The sequence below is a fragment of the Oxyura jamaicensis genome, chromosome 6 (genome assembly GCF_011077185.1).
Source record: "Oxyura jamaicensis isolate SHBP4307 breed ruddy duck chromosome 6, BPBGC_Ojam_1.0, whole genome shotgun sequence".
NCBI lineage: Eukaryota > Metazoa > Chordata > Aves > Anseriformes > Anatidae > Oxyura > Oxyura jamaicensis.
The window spans coordinates 28,333,128-28,354,883 of record NC_048898.1 but is presented as its reverse complement, the minus strand read 5'-3'; the positions used below and the strand labels follow the sequence as shown (position 1 = coordinate 28,354,883).

General features: G+C 36.1%; 1 protein-coding gene across 4 annotated transcripts in view; it reads right to left on the bottom strand.

The window, feature by feature from the left end:
• ATRNL1 (attractin like 1) overlaps positions 1–21,756 on the bottom strand; it is a 489,972-nt gene that overhangs the window by 93,078 nt on the left and 375,138 nt on the right. Inside the window, exon 29 of one of the 4 annotated variants that reach the window (XM_035329979.1) lies at positions 1,586–3,485. The exons of the other annotated variants lie outside the window; for them this stretch is intronic. Within the exon in view, the coding sequence (XP_035185870.1) occupies positions 3,426–3,485 (60 nt within the window). The 3' untranslated portion in view covers positions 1,586–3,425. Of the gene's footprint in view, positions 1–1,585; positions 3,486–21,756 lie in introns of those variants that run through there. 4 annotated transcript variants of the gene reach the window in all.

Genomic DNA, 21,756 nt, shown 5'->3' with positions numbered 1-21,756 from the left:
GCATGCGTCATACACATTCCCTGATGCTAGCAGCACGAGGTAGAGTTACTTTAAACTCCATTTATATTTTTCTCTTAGCAGAACTTCTGCGGCTAAAGTTTAATGTTTTCTACAACAATCACTACTATTTGTGGTATTATGGTACCCATATCTGGCTCATTCTGCATAAAAAAGGACAAAAACCCTCATTCAATAATTCTTGCATCATGTTCAGCTGCTTGCTTTTGAGGCAGCTCTTCTTTTAGAAAGATCAGCAGTTTTGATCAAAGACTTCCACTAATGGAAAATCTATCATATTCCCTGAATGATGCATTCCAATAATAAAATACTTTGGCTTTTTAAAATGTGCATCATCTTTCCTGATCAAACTCTGACTTTCAGCCTCAGGATCTTGTTATGTTTTGTCTCCATGATAAATGAATCCCCAAAACCAAGCACCTAATCTGTGTGCAGTATATATGTCACCCTCTGTGCTCTTCTTTGACAAAGAAAACAGAAGTTAAAAGAAAGCCCCCATGTGGATTTGTCTCACTGATTCTAAACAGAACAAAAGTTTTTGTCTTGTGCCTCAAATATAAAATTGAATTCTTTCACCTTCAAATCCATGGCAGAAGAGTTTTCAGTCAGGCACAGAGGTTCATATTCAAAGGCAAAGGAAGAGCCCTTACCCCAACCCACCCAGAAAAAAAAAAAATAAAAAATAATAATAATAATAATTGAAGAGGACTCTACTGAAGTTGTTTCCCATGTCCTTTCAACATTAAAAGATACTGAGAGATGATTCAAGTAAAGAACTTCTAAGCACATAAACAAGGTTTTAAAACTAGGAATTACCCCTCTAGTGTCTTTATAATTGAAATATATATTCACAGTGCTTTAAATTAATCAGTTAGCAATTAGGTATGGTGAATCTCTATCAAAGTTAGAGGAAGCCATATCAGTGACCAAGGAGATGAATATAAACAGCATTTTTCCAGCTGAGAAACAATGAAAATTTACCAACACAGCAGTGCTACTGATGGTTAACATGAGGGGGAAAAATCTGGTAAGAAGAATTCCTGGAAAACAACAAAAAGCAAACATATTGTGGCCTAATCTTGACTGTTATTCACCTTTTAGAAGCAACAACAGACCTTTGATAGGGCATGGCAGCTCTAGCATCAGAACCAATCCCTAAGATGGATCAAAAACGTACCCAACAAATGGGTTGTTTTATACCTTTTGCAAAGTATTGAGAACAGACACATGGAAACAAGGCTCTGTAACAACAGGTACTGCCCTGCCAATCCAGAAACAGATGTAGCCCCATCTTTACAGAGGGCTGCACAATCACACAGAAATATTATCTGACATGGGAGAAACACGTAATTGGCAATGATGATCAATTTTAATGGTGGCAAAGGGAGAGGGTGAAAATTAAGTCAAATTGTTATTCCAAGTTAACCCATGGATGACTTGACCTGTTTTGGGGTGACTACTGTAGAAATATTACTTTTGTGAAGGCAACCGTGTCTCTTGGCTTTTTGTCTCTTTTTAGAACAATACCCTAAGCCTCTTTGCCATAAACACTATTCAATATCAAAGCATTGATAAAGGGTTCCTTTATTAGGGAAATAACAAAACAGTAACAGTACATCAAAGTTCAGTATTAAACTTTAGAGTTTAACTGTTCAGTGTCTAGATATCTGGTTTTAGTCATAGCTTTATGTATACACAGATTCCAACAGGCTCGATGCAAGCAATATTAATAACTTGCACACAAACATGCATATGCATCTCAATATGAACTATTTCATATTAAGCAGCCCAGTACAGAAACTCTGCAGTAAACAAAACTTCCAACTGTCATGCACAATTTTTATGACCTGTTAAGGTCAGAGAAAAGAGAAGAAAATAGACAGGGAGATGCCAGAAGAGAACACAAGCAAGCAAAGTCACTGATTGTAGAAAGGTGAACATCTCCCAGTTCTTCAGAACAGAAGTTAAGGTTTAAGAGACAGTATCTGTACTATTATTTAGAAAAGTCTACTTCCCAAATGAAAACACCTTCTAGGACTGCTTGTAAAGCTAGACATGGGTTGGCTGGGCATGAAGATGTAGCTGCTAAAGAAAAAACTTTCTCAACAAGTTGCAGAGAACATTTGGAAGTAGACAATATGTCCACATCAGATAAGGACAGGCTTACCTAGGCTCCCTTGCTGGAGGATGCTTTTTGTTTGTTTGTATTGTTGTAATAGTTGCTACTATTCAGGCCTGTCCCTGAGCAGAGATACCACAGATGCCTCAATTCTGCATACTTACTATGCAAACCCAGTTGGCATAAAAGGTACTATAGCATGTGAGCTGATGAGCAAACAGAAGAATTATAGAATTTTTCCTCATTCTAAGCCAACGAAAGTCACTAAGCCTGTTTCTGTGAGGACTGATGCAGGGAGAGACAGAGGTAAGATAAAGTCCTTTAAACTTTGGTATGGCATTTCTCTTACGTAGTCACTGGGTTTTGGTTATTTTGTTTGTTTGTATTTGACACATTCTAAATTAAGGAAAGATCCCTTAGTTAACTAACATATTAGGTATCATGTCAGTATACAGACATGCTTTGATGGTCACATTAGGAAACACTACAAAAACAAAATCTGTGGTTCAAATCATATTCTAAAAATCTAAACAAAAACTGTCCAACAGACCTGCATTTTATAATAAAAAGTAAAAACAAGGACACTTCAAAAAGTGAAATAGTCAAACGTATAATCAAATTTCAAGTATATTGAATATTTAGTAAGGAAACTTACAAAGTCACTAGATGTCTCCATATCGACTTAACATAGTTCAATATGTTAGAGTAAGAAATCCGTTTGAATGCCCAGGTAGTCAAGGCTGACCACATTGTGAATGTCAGTTCATTGACTCACTGAACTCTTGACATTTTAAACTTTGGTAAGTCACTAAAGAAAAACAAGAGTATTATCTAACTACCTGTTCAGCTGCAGATACAAGCACAGTATGATAATCTGATGAACCAAGTGTAGTGTGGATTTTCTGCATTTTAGCTACACGTGATGCACATCAATCGCAGAATGCCAGTTTTAATGCAGAACCTCTGCAATTAAAATTTGTTAGTTTGCAACTAGAGAACAGAAAAAGATAAAAATGTGACCCTTTTGGGGAGCTATAGGAGAACAGGAAGGGGTGCAAGGATGCGACATTCCACAGTAATGAGGCAGGCTGGCTGCTTGCCAGTGTCAGCCACTATAAGTGCACCCTGCAAGAATTCAGCTGCAAATCTTTGTTTCCTTTATCTTTCATATCTCTGCAAATATCAAGGCAAAGACTTTGTCTTTCAGCTGGAGTTCTTTCATCCAAGAATGTTCTTCATCCAAGGCCAAAGGTTCACCATATCCTAAAAGGCCTCTGGATCTGCATGTTCAGTCATCTTCATCCAAATGTCTTTCTTTGGGAGCACTATTCGGTCCTTGTGGTCGATCCTAAAAGAACACCGATAAAAACTATCTTCATTCCTTCAAATATAGTCTTCAATGGCTTTATCTTTAGGACCACTGTATGAGAGCATTATGTCAAAGGTGTAGAATGGTAAATTATTTAAGAGAGATTTCAATTAAAACCACAGCACATTGAACCACTTCTACAGTTTTGAGGCTTGGTCTTTTATTTTAGATAAGGCTTCCAAGACAAAACAGGTTTTCTGGAAGGCCAGACAAATGAATATAATCTTTTCACTGTGCTGACAGCACAGTTTTATTTTTTATTAAAAGAAAAAAATAAAGCTAGTGGTTTTTAAAGAGCTAAAAATGATGTAAGACCCTATGCATATACTACAGTAATATATAATAATACATTATAATATATATATAATATATATAATAATAAAATATTTTGAATATAAAACTCAAGAATATGAAAAGATTCCTGTACCCAGTCAAGTTGCCTTACTGGACAAGGTACAACCAGAGTTTCCTCTGTGAGGAAGTAAGACACACATAGTGCCCAGGAATGTTATAGAACAATTTATAACAAGAAGTAAAAAACATGCAATTGCAGTTTGTGATTACCTAAAAAAGTGCAAGTTAATCTTGGTTTCAAAACCGATCCTACCCTCCCTCCTGCCCATCAGTATTCTACATCTAGTTTGCTTTAATTTTCCTTTACCTGTTTTTTTCTTTAAATAAAGTCTTGTAAACGTTTCTCTGCTCATTTCACACACACCAATCTTCCCTGAGCTACATATTCACTTATTCCTTTCTTCCATTTGCCCAAATATCTTCTTTTCCCTTGCTCTTCAGATCCCACCTTGCTCTAATAGCATAGCAAAACAAAACTGTAGGGAAGCTGATCTTCAGCATCGCTTAAAAAGAAAAACACACAAGACAAAACCCTCTCTGCAAAGAGTGCTGCCAGTTATTATTATTTCATTACAACACTTGAAATATTTTTATTACTACTAAAACTGCAGCTTCTGAAGGAAATATGTAAAAAAAACTCTCAAAGAAAATTTCAAGGTCTGATGGCTACATGAAAAAGCATGAAACATAATCCTGTCTCAGCTTAGTGAATCACAGATGAGAAAGGGTATAATTCAACCCTAATATTTTAAAATATCATGATTTTTAAGCTAAAAATGGAACCATTAGCATTCTGACTCAAAGCTTTTCAGGGACAGACAAACCTGATCTGAATGGAAGAGTAGGCTGCACAACAGCTGAACTATACTGAGTAAGCAATACCAACTAGAGGGTCAGAAGATTATTTAAAAAAAAAAAAAAGCCTCAAGCAGTCACATGAATGCCACAAAAGTGTCACTCATTCTGAAGCTGTAAAGCCAGACAAAGCTTTCTTGGTAATTTCTATTCAATTTGGGATAGAAATGACCAGAAGTGACAAGTGTTTAGTACTTTGCAGATTTCAGGTTGGTAGCAAATGGAGAAAAAGCTCAATTTTCCTCATCAGTTTGAGATATTTGTTCCTCTCAAAAGTAATTTCTTGATCTTAAATTAAAAGTTGTTTCCCCTGTAATGGGAAAAGGACAGGTCAGATAAAGGATACTAATGAGGATTACTTTCTCCTAAGACAGAATGTAATCAATACCCTCCTTAATTGGTCTGAAAGAGATATGATGGGGAAAGAAAAGGTTTTTTCTTTAACTCTACTCAGCCTCCACAAAACCTTTAATTTCTGTTTCATATTTTCTAGAATTAACATAGTTAAATCATCTTCTTGATTCTTCTATTATGGGCCTATTTAGTCTCAATTTAAGAGTAGGAAGGATTAAAGTGATTAGAAAGCTTCATTTGTTTTCCAGCATAAATTATGCCACCCTGTCCCTCCCCCCCCAGCTACATTTACATAACTGGGTTAATTACTTAGAGAAAATATTTCTCTATCAATTCTGTGTTGAGGTGAAGTTAAAGACACTTAAGAGGGCAGAAATCAAATCCTCTGTAACATTAACTTTTTGTAATATGCTAACATATGTAGCTCTAACAAGCTTCTTATTGACTCTCTTCTGCCTTTGAGGCCTGACCAGAGCAGATCTGACTTTAAGTCTTATCAGATTTAGATGGGATTTGGTTTGTAAAAACCTCTAGGCTTCAAAGTTTATTAATTCTCTGAAGTGTACTTTTTTTTTTTTTTTTTTTTGGGCGGGGGGGGAGGTGAAAGCTAGATTTCTGTGTACTGCAGTCAAACAATTTTAGCGGAAACAGGATAGTGACATCAGGTACCATGTACCTTCTTGTAAAAGCAAACAATTTTTATTTTACACTTGTCTTGATGTTAAAATAAGTTTAAGGTGGATTTCCTACAGGCTCCAGACAGAAAACAAAACGAGAGTGCACTCTTAGGTCATTTTTTTCCCCTCAAAAATTTCAGGCCTATCAGATTTTCAACCTAGCATATTATCCAATTAAGGATCATTTTCTGGATGCTCAGGCCTTCCCAAGTTTATGAATAAACAGATCTAAGCTATTGCATTCTGTCCTGGCATCTGACAGAAAGCAGACCTTAGCTTTCCCCTGCCATCTCCTCCTGAAAAATGAAACACGCGCACACACAAAAAAACAAAAGTTGTACCAGGAGCGAGCCTGGTGCTGGTTCAATGTTTCCCCTGCAGTGGTGAAAACAAACTGAAATACCGTGACGTGCTTGGAAGCATTCACAATTTTCTCAGTGTTCAGTTCTCAGCACTAAAGCTAGCTATGGGTCAAGTCAATGCTAAGACAAATCTAAGCTTTACAGCTGTTGAAATACTTAAGCCATAACAGATTTTAAAGTGATGTCATAGCAATGCAGTTATTGCTTGCCTGCCACAGGATCTGCTGATGACAGTTGAAGTTCTTATTCATCAAGGGGCCCAAATAATTGAAACAATCCATCTGCTGCATGCACTCTTTCTGCCTTTACTGCGATTACTTACGGCCTCGTGATATTAGCCAGTGATGTCATACTTAATCAAGCGGTTGGTGGCGTTTGATCTCTGGAGAGCCACACTGAACCCCTGTGATGGTGCATAGGTAACTAAAATAATCCACCTGCTCCAAGCTTTCCTCTTGCAAAACCCAATGGGACGTGATATTTAGCAGTGACTGTCATAACTGATCAAGCAATTGCCAGGCTTGTGCATATTTCCTGAAAGCTGCTCCTGTTTTTCATCATGAATTCCAGATAATTGAAATAATTGTCCTGCTCTAGGGCCCTGCTTTGACTCCAGCATTGTCTGCAATGGGACATTTGCCTACTGTCATATTTATTTAAGAGCTGATGTAGGAAGAGGCTTTGATTATTTTTTCACAAGATGTCATAATACCACAAAGGAAAGTGACATTATTCACATGGTTTGTATGACCGAACTTCCAGACACTGCTCTCTCTACTCACACCATGACTCACAAGCGGATGAGCGATGCCGCATCAGTCTCTCTGGTGGAAAGATGCAGGGAGAGTAGCGAGGGAAAATATGCAAGTTTTGCAGCCAGGATGATAGTGGGAATACTATTACTGCTCCCACAAAACAAGTACCAAGAAATTTAAACACTACAGTGCTCTCCTGGTTAAAGGGACTTCCAGTACACTTTATTTCATTAGCTTAAGAGCCTACACCTATTTTACAGCAGACCTGATACCCCGTCTCAGGCTTTTCACTGCTTACAGCTGAAGTACAGACTTGCCTGTTGATTGATAAAGATTTTAGAATAGTTCAATTAAGCATACCAGCCATAAAAAGCTTTTGTGCGTTAATCTGCTATTGTGGAAATAGGAGCATAGATCTTACCTGTAATCAGGTTATATTGCTCAGTTTTATTTGAGAAGTACAAAAATACCACATTCATCCCCTACATTACATCACACTCCTGAATTTACTGTCTTCATCTCAAGGATGGATGTTGTGTTCATTACTCTGCTTAGCATCTGAGCAGGTCACAGACTGACTTGCAGTGACTGTGAGTCTAGTTCTAGGGTATCAGCAATAAACTTGCAGCTATCAGTCAGCACCTTCCAGGACTTTCATTAAGATCAAACTTTTCTGCAGCAGAACTTACTTTATTATTATTATTATTATTATTATTATTATTATTATTATTATTATTATTATTATTATTATTTTAGGGCTTTTATGTTGAGTCCTACACAAAGCCCAGGATACGGAATAATATTTTTATTTTATAAGACCTCTGCTAAGATAGCATCCATCTTGAATAACATCAAACTTTTTTGAAGTCCAAGCTTTTCTTCATATGTAGGTTTTTTGTTTGTTTGTTTGTTTTCCTTTTCTTTTCAGCTCCTTATCTTCATGCAGATAACACTAAAAGGACTTAGGAGAAGTGCTGATTTTAAAGGGGGAAGGCTGCCAAATCTTATACAAGTACACAGTTAAGGATGATATCAATGACTTTAGTTGCAGTTATCTACTCTTTATTAAAAAGATTTGGATGAAAATGAAACCAACGTATAATCAAGAAGATCCGTTAAGAACATGACAGTTTACAAGTCAACTGCATGATGAAAGGAATACGTTTTCCTTATCCTACCTAAAGAATGGTTTGAGAAAAGTTGTTTAGAATTAGTAAAACAAACAAACAACAAAAAAAAACAGCCTCTCTATTCATGCGTCTTGATTAGAAAGATTTGATGTGTATTATTGTAAAGGCACATGGAGTCAAGCCTTGACACCCAGAAGAGAATTGTTTGTCAAAAAAAATAAATAAAAAAAAAAGGTTCAACCTACATATAGAGACAGGTGGGTGCTGAAGGCCTCTCATCTTGCACAGGGAGCTACTAGGACACGGGGAGGAAAGTAGATCAAGTCCTGACCTCCAGTGGTTATTTCTAACCTTTAGGTCCTAGTGGCACTCTATCATTTGCAGCCCAACACACCCCCACCCCATCTGTGAAATATGTTTTAATTAAAAGAATGATCTAGCCTGGCAGTAAAGTTTACATCTCAGTTTTATAGGAGAAAACTTACATAGGAAGATTTGATCCACTGCTCATGACTGTTTGTTAGTGAATGCATACCTGAAGGAAAAAGATGACAGAGGACACTTGTTTGTATGTGTGCATACAGTGGAGGGAAGGAGGGTCAAGGAGAAAAATCTGCCTTTTGATGAAATAGATTAAAAAAAAAGTACAAGTGATGACTGAATGTTGAGAAATTCAGACAAGTGACTTGATTTACAGATAATTGGCCCTTATTAATAAAGGAAAACATCACCGCAGCATTTTGTCAGCAGTGAGATGCAATTATGCATCATTAATTATACGGGCATGTCAACACGAGGTCAGACAACACAACAGAAATGAGAAAGTAGTCCTATAGCCTCACAATGTTTTAGTTAAAAAATACTGCATGTTTATACAGCAATCTTGGCGGGAGGAAACTAGTCTTCGTTTAAAACAGCCGAAAATCTGGGGTCCAATTCCGATTCCTGATTTAAAACCAAGAAAAAACATTAAATAAAACAAAGCAATGGGAATAGGGGAGGTATTGTAGACTAAGTAACCACACACATTGTCAACCTGTCCAGACAGGTCTGCTCATGAACACAACACCAGAGAGTTTCAATTACTAGGGGGTCAATAACAGCTTGCCAGGAGTGAGTGGTACAATTCAAAGCAGATCCATGATTTTGTTATCACACACATGCTTAAGACAATCTACCACCTTTATTTTATTTATTTTTTAATTTCTTTTTAGTGACTAGGAGAAGCAATCAGATCTGTTTGGTCTCTATGTCAGCTCTTCTGTGTGGTGGAGTTGTCACTTGCAATACTATGCCTCATTGCAAATAAAGCCGTGCATTATCTGTAGGTCATTATTTGTACCACAACTAAGAAGGACAAAAAAGGAAGCTTAACCTCTGTTAGCAGTGGAATAGTATTTTTCCTTAAGTCGCTTTTAGCCAGGTTATTCCCTGTACCCTGAATTGCTCTATTTGCAGACTGATTTGCTTGTGAACAATAAATGGAAGCAAGTTTTGCAGCTTCATTGGATGTTTCAAATACCCCAGTAAGGTCACAATAAGTTATGTGATGTCAATTCTGCATGCAATTCATAGTGCTTTATCCAATCCTTTCAATTTTTGTGGATTAGAAATATACATATAATCCCAAAGGCCAAAAGCTTCTGAAGTAAAAAGCACTCAATGTTCTAACGCTTGTCCCTAATGGAGTTCCTATGCACCTTTGCCAGCACAAGAGAGGCTTGGAAAGATTCTGGTAGTGCCGCTTCCTTCCCCAAATGAAGGGCAAGACTTGGAATTGAATAGAGATACAGAAAGTTGTGCCAAAGAACATTTCAGGGATGCACCTTTTCATCAGAGCTGGAACTGTGTTAGGCAATCTACTGGAAGGGAATAACATGTTCTAAGTTGCCAACATTTGTTTCTTCAAAGTTAGGGCTACTCTTTCCAAAAGTGAGAGTTTGTTACTGATGTGTTATTTCCTTGGGGGGAGGAGGCAATGGACTTAAAAAAAAATAATAAAAAAAAATTATTCCCATCTCCTAACGGTCAGATATGTTTCTGTTCCCTGACAAGAAAAACAAGATTCAGTTCAAGATTGTAGTGATTAGAGTGATGACAATGGAAGTGCACTGGGAAAATCATTTTCCTTTCCAGCTCAGTAGAGAAATCTTGTTTTCAGCAGCTCCATTTCACACACAAACCTCCCTTGAGATACTAAATTCAAGGCCTGAAACTGTCTCCTTTCCTCATGTTATTTTATCTTTTCACATAATTACAGGGAAATTGCTAATGGTCACACTGAACACTTCGATTAGATTTATCAATAGGGCAAATCAAACATTCACAGTAAGTTAAGTCATGCAAGACACATTTCAATACAGAACTATACCGCTAGAGTTGATAATTTAAAGACAAGCATTTAATTGCATAAAAACTGGGCGGGAGAGTGCAGTGGGGTAAGTGAGACTGCCTTTGAACAAACAGTGGGATAAGCAATGATAAGAATATCACTTTCAATGTTTTTCTGATACTAAGCCAGGAGAAGTAAATTCCTAATTCCTGGATTTTAGCTCAGTGCAAAAGGTAAGCAGTAGTGACCTTTAAAACTAGGTTGGCCTCTACTCCAGTTTGCATTTTCTTTTTTCTTTTTTCTTTTTTTAAACCAGTGTTTTTGTCCAACTGTACGGCTCTTCTGATGGCCAATACATCTTTCCTTTCAAGCCAAAGCTGCTAGAGAACTTAGATACTATTCACCTATTCACTGTATCCAGCCTTCTGCTTAGGCAGCAAATGCTACTCCTAGACAATGGTTATCTTGAGTAGCTATAGCATCATTAACTTGTCTCAAATGCCCCATTTTTGAAGATTGTTCTTGTTAGGAACAATTTTGGAAGAGCACAGAAGAGCTGAAAAGGGCTGAGTGTTTTAGATTAGACTATTATAGTAAAATTGAGCACCCCAATCAAATTCTCTGGTATCTAAACTGATTTACTGCATCCTAGCTCTTCTGTGTTAAAAGAGGTCTGACAATAAGTACGCATACACATCAGAAGTTTTGTAGTGGTGTTAAGCCTCCCCCATCCCCTTAGGTGAGACTGCAATTTAGACTACAGTTTACCAGAGAAAAACAAAAAAAGTATCTCTATCTCAATATTACAGAACTATATTGATGAAATGTCCAACATGCTGAATCTGGTAATTAGTAGCGGAGGTGTGACTTTGAGATAATCCTGGATTGTTTTTGAGACAGGCTAGTAACAGAGAAAAAGATGCTTGCGGGACTTTCTCAGACAGTAGAGCTATCATAGCCAGGTATATAGTAAGTGCACATTCAGGTATATAGCCAGAGCCACAGCCTTCTCTCAAGCTTTCAGTGGCAGACGTGAAAGACATTTGGATGACTTCAATGTACCTTACACCACCCTGAAACAATCACAATAAGAATCATCTTATTTGTTTAGTAAAATACTTATACTGTAATCACTTATTTAGTAACCAAATAAAGAAGGTCGCCCACACTCCTAATAAATTATCTCTATCAGGATTTCAAAAATATTAATTTATTAACAACTATTGAAAGAAACAAAGGCCATCAGACTAGTAATTCAATATTTTTCAGGGACCTAAAAGAACAAAATACTGTTTCTATCTGGAAGAGCAAGGAAGATAGACATTGAGGAAAACAGATTTCATTCTTTCAGAAAATGAATGCTGCTCGTTTAGTCCATAGCTATACAGGTCTCCTATCACAGCAGGATCTCGGAGTAACCCCACAAAGGGATGGGCTTTGCTTATACCCTTCAATATTTTGTCTTATACTATTTGAGGGAAAAAAAGAAAAAAGCTCAATCGACCCTATTAGCATCTTTACAAAGTAATAACCAACATTTCTTGATAAACTAATATATTAATGGAATTCTAATTTATCCTTATTCTATTAAAACTGTCACTTGGCAAACAAGATCCCAGACACAGAATAACTGGCAGCTTTTATTCTATCAAACTAAGCTAAAAAATAAAGATATGCATGTTTTTGAAAGGAAGAAATATAATCTAAATTTGCATTTCAAGACATTTGCCTAAGCATATGAGTTGGTGAATACATTTGTCAGTATTATCAGATTACTTTGCATTTTGTATATTCTACTTCTACTTGTATAAATACTGGTAACACGGGAACTAGAGGTGATCAGGGCCATTCTCCTACTTTGTAAGAGGAATGCGGTGCTAATACTGGGAAAAATAGGGCACTGAGCCAGGACTTAAGTACTTATTGTGGCTAAAGTACCTTTAATAGAACTTACGATATGAATGTTCTGTAATTAAATTTATGTCAACATAAAAATCAAAACAGTGTAGGTTCTGTTACTGCAATGAGAAACAGAAAAGAAGACCCTTGCACCCAATGGAAGCCCTCTTGACTCTGCAGATTTGCTAGAGTCAGTAGAATCTACATACTTAAAGCATTTGTCCAGAATAAACTGGCGGAAGGAGGGATATACCCATCTGCAACTTCAAAATTAAAAAAGTGTTTTTAAATTTGAAGGAAGATTTTATTACATGTAATATTTTAATTAGATAGATTTGATTATATTTATTAGATAGATTTTAAAGACAATGATTTGATAGTGATATTCAGCACAACATTTTTGACGACTAGTACCTCAAGTTCTCAGAAGGGTCTGGATCTTTCTACATGCGCCTATGCGGCTCAAGATGGAATGCAAGACAATCTTTTCTGAAATACTGCACAATGGTGTGTATAATGGAGTTAGGATTTGTTGTGTATTTTGCAAATTAGCATATATAATTTTCAATTTTGCTAGTAATTCAAAAAGCTTTAACACTTATTTAATTAGTCTAAGCTTGGTAATTCTGCCAATGAAAACTAAAGTGGTTAAGTTGCATTAATCAAAACCAATGTTAACAGTTAATTTTCTGAATGATAGAGCAACATAAAAACAAACTCAAGTAAAACTATGATTAATTAATTGATTAGCTGGTTCCTGTTGAGAAATTATGTTCAATAAGGGTCTGTCAATATAAATTGCTATCAATTGCCACTTTATGAAGTGCCAAGAATAATGGGTTCAGGTGCATATTAGAACTAGTTGTCATGAATGCCAATTTACAGGAGAAAAATAGACTGTTTATCACCTAATTTAATTTCAAACAGTTAACTTACTTGTAATAACTCATTTTAGCACTGAACGTTCAATAACTTGACTGTTAAAAGCACCAGCTAATAAGTTTGCAAATTTAAACTCTGTAAATAATTTAAGCAGCCTATAACTCAGTTTAGCTATTGACTAGTTAGAGAATGCTTAGCAACTGTATTTAGCACCCAGACACTCCCATTCCTCCCACCAGCAGCATGTTTAATTGCAAATGGTTCCCTACTGCTCCAGCATTAGACTTGACTCTATAAGCTTTCAAGAACATTGAGAAAGATGCAATGTTGCTTCTGGCCAGCTCAGCCAGGGGAAGGGGGGTGTCTCTTAGGTCACACATGGTAGCAATTAGACCACACTTGGAGGCATTTTATATGCTTTCAGCACATCTGGGCAGTACTGTTGTCCAGATGCTGAATAAGAAAAATGCCTCCTGGTTTGTAAGCAGAGTGAAAGGAGGCCAACTTACTCTGTTTGGGGCTTGTGGGTCTTAGTTCATCCTTTACTATCCTTCCTATTTCTAGTCTTTTTAGTTTATTTGATGGCAATTGTGAACCAGGAATATTCTTAGCCGCAGGATTTACAGTGACTATAACTTGATTTAGCAGTCCCTGCATATAGATATGCAGTTACATTATAGCAATAAATTCAGATTGTGATTATTTAATAGTTTATTAATCTGCTTAAAGCTTTACATCTACAAACCACATATAACACTTGTAGGCAGACTGGTAAGTCCTTGCAATACCTTGAAGTTCCTGAAAAATCAAAATACTGACAGGTTTTTGTTTGTTTGTTTGTTTGTTTAAAAAAAAGAAAACTTAGCAAACAAGGTATTGAAACCAATTGTGTTCCAGCATACTCACAATACGTGCCCATGAAATTTCACCAAGTTGGACTCTTATCTGTCAGACAGGACAGTGCACAAAGCTTACTGACTGTTTCAGTAAGTAACTGGAACTACCTTGTGCTAGCACGCCGTACATTCATTAGCTGACACAGATCACTTTATATTTCAGAATAACTGTTGCATTAACATTCTCCTGTAATCTCTGACTTCAAGAAAGATCAGCCATGGTTGCAAACAAGCAACAATAAGCTAAAAAGTTTCAAAAAGGCTTTTCAACTTTCCTATAATAACATGAATTGATTTAATAAAGAAAAAAGTTCAACAGCAAAGCCTTTGAAATGCCACCTCAAAAACAGGTCAGATTCTGACTTCCTAGGTTCTCTTTTACAGCATGAAAAGCTGTCTTTTGCCTCATGACTCCCCTCCTCATGGGAACTCCCACGGATCACTTCTGTTAGCAAAAAGAAATCCATTTACTAAGCCTATCCTCGAGCTAACAGACTGCGCTTCCATTGGGAAAATGCTGCAGGCTGAACACAGCTATTGACCAACCTAGTTTAAAAATATAAGAGTACATAACCAGCACAACACTAGCCTTGCTATTTATCAGACAGTATACAAAGATCTTGAATAAGTAAGGAATTATTTTTTTTTTTTTAAAAAAAAAGTTGTTCCCAAGTCATCTCTTCATGAATAAATGTAAATGGAGTTTGAGATTCATTTGCTCTTACTGTTCCAGGAGCAGTTTAGGATGACAAAGCTCAGAAAGTCATTGCCATCATCCCCTTCCAACCCCCCCCAAGAAGATCTCCACAGGAGGTAGAGTGAGGACAAATTACAGATGTCCATTTACGAATCAGAGTAGGTATAACTTTGCACTTGAACATTGCAGAAGCACGATTTAAATATATAAAATTCAACTAAAAATCCTTCCAGATAGAGAGTTATTTTTACCATGTTCAAGGACCCCTCGGTAGTAACAGAAATAACCCTCTGCCTGGAGGATTACTTTTGAACCAGACCGTTATGGTGTTTTACTGTATTGATCCAAAGTTACACTGACAAATGAAAAGACAATCAGAGATGGGAACTTCTTAATCTAGAGTCATAGATTTCATAGCTCTAGTTTCATTACCAAAGCTAACAACACACATACCTATGCCAATAGGCTTTTCCCAACCCTGTCAGCACATATTTAATACCTGAAAGGCAGTGGGAAAACATGGCATTTTACTTTTTCCTCTTTTAGGGGACATGGAAGGAAAGAATTATCAGTCAAAAGCTTATATATTTACAGTAAATGTGCTAGAAGGTTCAAGAATTACATTCTCTGAATCAGAGTAACAGTGAAGTGGACTTTAAAAAGCACTTTTTTCCCTTGAGCATCTCATTGCAAATTTGGCAAAAAAATAATAAATAAAAATGCTGCAGTTCTAAAGAGAAATTGCTTGAAAGAGCTTTTTCATAAAGAAACGTGGCCATAATTCATAGTTTGAAGTCTGTATCACATCTTAAACCCTTACTAAGAAGTACAAGAATCTGGAATTAAATTGGAACAGAAAAGGTAGTATTCAAGCTTGCAAGGCATTACCACACACCTGAAAAAAGTGAGTTGATCTTTCCATACAACACCAGGATTGACTGATCCATGTAACAGTCTACATTAATTTAAAATAGAGACAGCTTATAATTAATTGAATTTGAAGTATCATCTAGTATTTCTATTGGCATCCTACAAGTGGTATTTGATTCCATATGATCCATTACTTCAATCATTACATGGTAATAAAGCCTTTTAATAAAGCTTTCAGATGATAAATAACATTGATCTGTCAGAAATTGTTATCTACCATTGATAAACACTATGTAGTAAGACAGCTGTAAGGAAGAAATACGCATCATAAAACAGCTGAATGCAAGGTCCTACCTAGACACAGAATGTTATTCATCCTAGGGGGAACTGGGAAACTAACTGAATCTCAGTAACAAGATTAGTACAAGGTCCCAGTAAGATGTTATACAGGAAAACAAATACTGAGTACAGACAGAAGAGTGAAAAGAGATTAGTACAGTGCTGCTTTTGTATAACATTTTTAAGATTCTGTTCATTTTTGTGCAGCTCCTCAACAAGCATGAAGCATTAACAAAGCCATACTAGTTTGAGACCAACTTTCAGAGCTCATCCTTCAACTCCAGTCCTTTCCAAACAAGGAAGACAAAAGGTGCAGAATCATATCACATTCAGAAGAGAGCTACAGAACAATTTGTAGTCTAGGGAACATATTTTGCAGTGTGAAGAACTCAATTAGCTTTATCAAATACCTTTTAAAGGCTATTAAATCAAGATCTACAAGTACTAATAAAAAGTAAGACTTTGAGACCACTTTCATAGACAAAGGCAAAATGAATTTAAGTAGCTCTTAAATTTATCACAAGTTGGTGCATTATTTAAAATAGATTAATAAAAGAAAAGTTGAAAAATATTAACCATTCAAAGAATGCAGATACAGATTGAAAGGATCAACTGTGACGAACATGACACATACAATTTAGGTATCTATTCTGAAGATACTGGTCCACCAAAATCCTCTCTGCATTATTTTAATGGCACTTAAGTCCCTGTCTGTCTTCCTGCAGGAACACCGGAGTAAACATGCCTTTGTTCACATTTTCTATAGAAAAATTAAAAATTCAGGATTAAGGAGGCCAGAATGAATTTGTAACCTATTGTCAAGATATTACAAGAGAGATAAAGTTTGATTCTACCCAAAAGGCAATACATGAACACCACACTGCAACAGTTCTATTGTATTAAAGGCTTGGGTATCACATGGTGCAGAAATTAGAAAAGCCATACCCAATACCTTCTTTCTCCCAGAACAGCAGCCTAGATCCTGGGTCAGGTTTCCCCCAAATCTGTGGAGATCATGAAGTCATTTCTCTACATTGTCATAGCCATGGCAATAAGTGACAAGACCAGCTCATAGTCTTACGTCCAGTTCAGAGATTATTCTTTGACTCTGTTGGCTGATCTCATGCAACATCCATCTCTTATATTTACCATGACTGTGAGGCATTGAGCTACTTTACAAAGAATAGAAGCAGCAGAACCACCTCTGGTTTTGAGAGCAGTAGCATGAGCATTTAGTTCCAGGAGATCATGTTTAATTGTGAATTTTTATTTGACACAAGTTTCCTCCAGCCTGTTTTGGGAACTTTTGAAGAGGTGTCCCTTTGGAATATTTCCTGTTGGCTCTGTTTCACACATGGCTCTTGATTCAAAACAAAATCAGTCATCTAAAAGCTGGAGTACTACAGCAACAGATTATGACACCAAAATCTCTTGGGAGAAGTTTATCCCAATGCTTCATTCAGTATTTTTAAATTGACATCGTATTTCTGGATGAGCGCTAGTTAAGCCTTGCATTTTGTAGGAATAGCTGTAGTAATAATTGGGTTATATTTTATGGCTTCTGTTATGCTGAAAGCCACATCTAGATTGAAGATAGAAAGGGCCGATATAAATACTATCATTTACAAGTAAGGCACTAGATAGGAAACAAGAAAACCTGGGCTTGCTTCCAATTTTTCCCTCCTCGGTTTTCCTGTGTGCAAAGTGGGATGAATATCTGGTGGTATATAAGAAACATTTTTATACCTAAACATGAAAATAAACATTGTTTACTAGTAGACTGTTTCAAATAGCTACAAGGCTACTGAAATATTGAATTACTACAATACTTGCTTTCCCTGACAAGTTCCTCATCTGCATTGTATAGAATTTACTACTTTAAATAATTTAAGGCTGTAAGTCAGCAGGACATTCACACTTCAGGAAGCCTGACACTATACTCCACAAATACCACTTAGATTATGACAATGACTGTTAGATAGTACCGAAGAACCTCACTTCATTAATTGTGAGGCTTAAGATACATTGGAGTCTTGCCAGCATTTAAAAAACATTTTAAACCACACCATTAGTACATTAATAACTCAACATCATGTTATAGAAAATGAAGTACAACATCAGCAGTGTTGATATTCTCTGAACATACAAACAGCAACAGGACACTTCAGTGTTCATTCAGTAGGAATATTTGCTTCACATTTGCTTCAAGAATATTTTATTCTTTTGACACCACTCCTTTTAAATTTGATCTGTGCTCACAAGTATGTTACATATAGATTTGCACTATTTTCTGAATCAGTCACATGTATAAACACCTAAAGACTCCATTACAAGTTTAAAGTATAAATCTTGGAATATGGTACCTATTTAAATATGTTTATGAAGAAAATACTAAACTTTCACAAATCCATTTTTATAAAGGAACTTTTAATCTTAAGAGACTTTATAGATTATCCTTTACAGACAGACTTAAAATGTTAATTTTTTTTATTTTTTTTTTTAAAAAGTTATTTGGTTTTCTACTCAGAATCAGTAACAGCCTTATTAGTCATGCAGATTATTTTCATCATTCTGAAATCCCTTATTGGCATTCTTGCCCCTTTATTCTATGCAGGGCAGGTGGAGGGGTGAGCAGGGAACTCCTATCATATAATTGGCAAATGGTCACATGTTAAAAAAAATAATCACAGGGATGATGCTAGCTATTTTCAGGAAGATGCTATTGAATATAGCCAGGTATGCATTAACTCTGTGGTTTGTTTGTTTGTTTGTTTGTTTGTTTGTTTTAAAAAAGCGTGAGTTTCTAGTTCCATTTTCTCATCAGAATTCCAACAGGGTAGTACTAAAGTTATGAAAAAAGCCTACATATGAAAAAGCCTACATGGTGTCCTAATAACAGCGTGCAAAGCATCTAAAGCTAGTTTTTGTCACTCTCAAGCTGGTTGCACTTTGTAGCAGTAGCTTGCATTGTTACTACACCTAACTTGTGTGCATGTTTCCAACCACAGCTACTCAACATACTTGTTACCACCAGAATACCACCACCTCCAGAATACACTGTGCTGTTGGCTCACGTGCATCACGTGCTTTTTGAGATCATACAGGAATGCTCTACATAAAAGGTGGGTATGTTTGTGTTTCCCTCTTCTGCTGCTTTGCAGTAATTTTATAAATGTTACTTACTGCAATGGGCAGGGTTTGGCTTACTTAGGTCATACCTTTTACATATTCCATCACTTTTCCTCACACAACTTCCCCCTTTATTTATAGCAGGTAAATGGAATCAATTGTACTTACCAGCTACTCAAATTATTCAATGGTTTTGCAGACTGGAACAAAAATATATTATGGTATTAATCAGTTATTTGCTATTGAACCTCAGATTACTGTTATCTTGAAATGGAAACACCTGTATGTCTACCTGATGTAGGAAGTCTCATTCCTACTGCATAGTTTGTTTCCAAGGTCACCATATCATAGAGTCGGTAATATAAACTAGCACCAAAGAAGTTTTAGATACTTGAAAACAATTATTATATTTATAGACTTAAAAAAAAAAAAAAAAAAAAAAAAAAAGCTATTATTGTTTGAATCACTGCAGAAGTGACCAGAGGTGAACTGAACATCTATTCTGTAATTAGGACAGGCAGAAGAAGATAGAAGAACCTACAGGCTTTCTTCAATTTCCATCGGAATCCCTCTACTCTTCATCAAAGTAAATACTAATGCTGACTGCTCACTAATGCCATCAATTTCTAAGAGTTTCTTCTGCCTTTATCAAACTTGCTTTATAAGCATCATTTTTAATACATGTTCCATGATAAAACAGCTTATACAGGAGCATAACTGAGAGTTCATTTGAGCCAACATCTCTGGTAATAGGCACTGTACATAAGACAAACTTCCTTATCTGTTACACACTATCATTTACTTGAAATATGGCTAATTTCTGTCATTTATTAGAGATGAGACAGTTGAGTATCCTTCCTTGTGTCACATTGATTTCAAGTTGCTTATGACCACACAAAATTGGTGACACTGAATTTCTGAATACAAGTTTGAGAAGATTCACTCTGTACCTCGGATATTAACACATTGCCTTCACAGAAGCCTCCAGATAAGAGAAAGGGCACAAATGCTAGCATTTATTACATTCATGATCTCATTCATTGAGAGTTAAAACATCTATAAAAGTAGATCAGTGGACTACATCGATAGCATCAGACCATATATAGTAAACAGGACAATTTCTTTATTTGTAGCTTAAATAATTGCTTAAACAGTTGTATATTTGGTTGCAGCCAGCCTATTGCTAGATGAAGAAGAAGAGGAAGAAAACAGTTGCTTAGTAGAAGAGTTACATCTGTCCAGAGTACCTGGCAGGTTTAAAAGGGAAGACACAAACAAAAGAAGTTTTTTAGTAAGTGATTCTCTTAAAGGGCAGCTGATACACAAATAAGGAACTCCGACTGACGTATTACCAAGAAAAAAAACTAAACACCAAGCAAACTGAATCACACCAAAAGAGACAAACTTCTCTCTCAAGTAATGCATGCTTGAAACCCATTTTTTCTTCCGCTTTTACTTCTTTAAACAATTAATATATCATTTGTTATGTCAACTGGCACAACATGGATAATAACTTCACCTTTATTTTGCTGAAGCACCTTGCACTAAACAAGAAAGAAGAGAGACTTTTCTTCCCACAACTCACCAGCTTTCCAGGCTGCTTTTGGTGGCCAGCCATGGTGCTTCATACTTTTTGCCATGATATCTCTCAGTATGATTACAGACTTTTCACACAAGGTGGCAAATTTGCTATTTATTTGGATTATTATTTTTTTAAATTTATTTTACAGCAGCTGATTCTAATTGGCTAACTAATCAATGCTGAGCATATGTAAAGGCCTACAAGTAGTATCTTCATCAGCCCTTTCCGGGTTATCCTGCAAACTGTGAGGTTTACCACAAAACCACTAAAAAAAATAATATAAAAAAAATGAACTCATCTCACCACATATGAGCCACAAACTCATAACTGTGTTTTGTAACTGCATGTACACTGCCAATATTTAAACACATTCTTTAACACATTCTTCACTATGTATTGTATACAAAGGTACATGTTGCATCTACTAAAATGTAGGAAAAAATTATGGACTGCCAGGAATTATTATGAAATTATGAAATGCCAGGAAAAAAATATGGACTTTACAGACTGGCATAATAAGAAAAAAAAGGTAAAACAACAACAACAACAACAAAAAAAAAACATGCCTCATCAAGAAATATCAGCAGAAAAACAGACATCGACCACTGTTACATGCTGTTACTGAGGGAAGTGCCTTTACAGCAGTTTTTTTGATTACATTAACCTCAAAGTTGCTCTAGTTTATTCAAAACTTTATATCCAATGTTTTTTTCCATTAAAAAAAAAAAGTCTGAAAAGCAACATAAAAAAGCCTGAAAACCTGAGCAACATAGATTATTATTATTATTATTATTATTATTATTATTATTATTTTTTGCTAATGGTATCCATCTGGTTGAGTTAGGAGGAAATACATATAGCTTATATATAGTATATAACCTCAACAATATGTATAGAGGCATATAGCGACATCGTTCCGGCAGTTAGGAAAGTAAAAGCTCAGCTGAAACTGAAAACTACAAAGAGATGTGAATGGAAACTGGAAGGACTTGTGTAAGTGGGTCAGAAACAAGAGCAAAGGATGCATGAGAAAAATGTAGGCCTGCTGCTCAGTGGGCCAGGAAACCCAGTGACTCAGGACACTCTAACAGCTGTAGTATTCCATGCCTTCTTTGCATTGGTCTTTACTGATAAAGA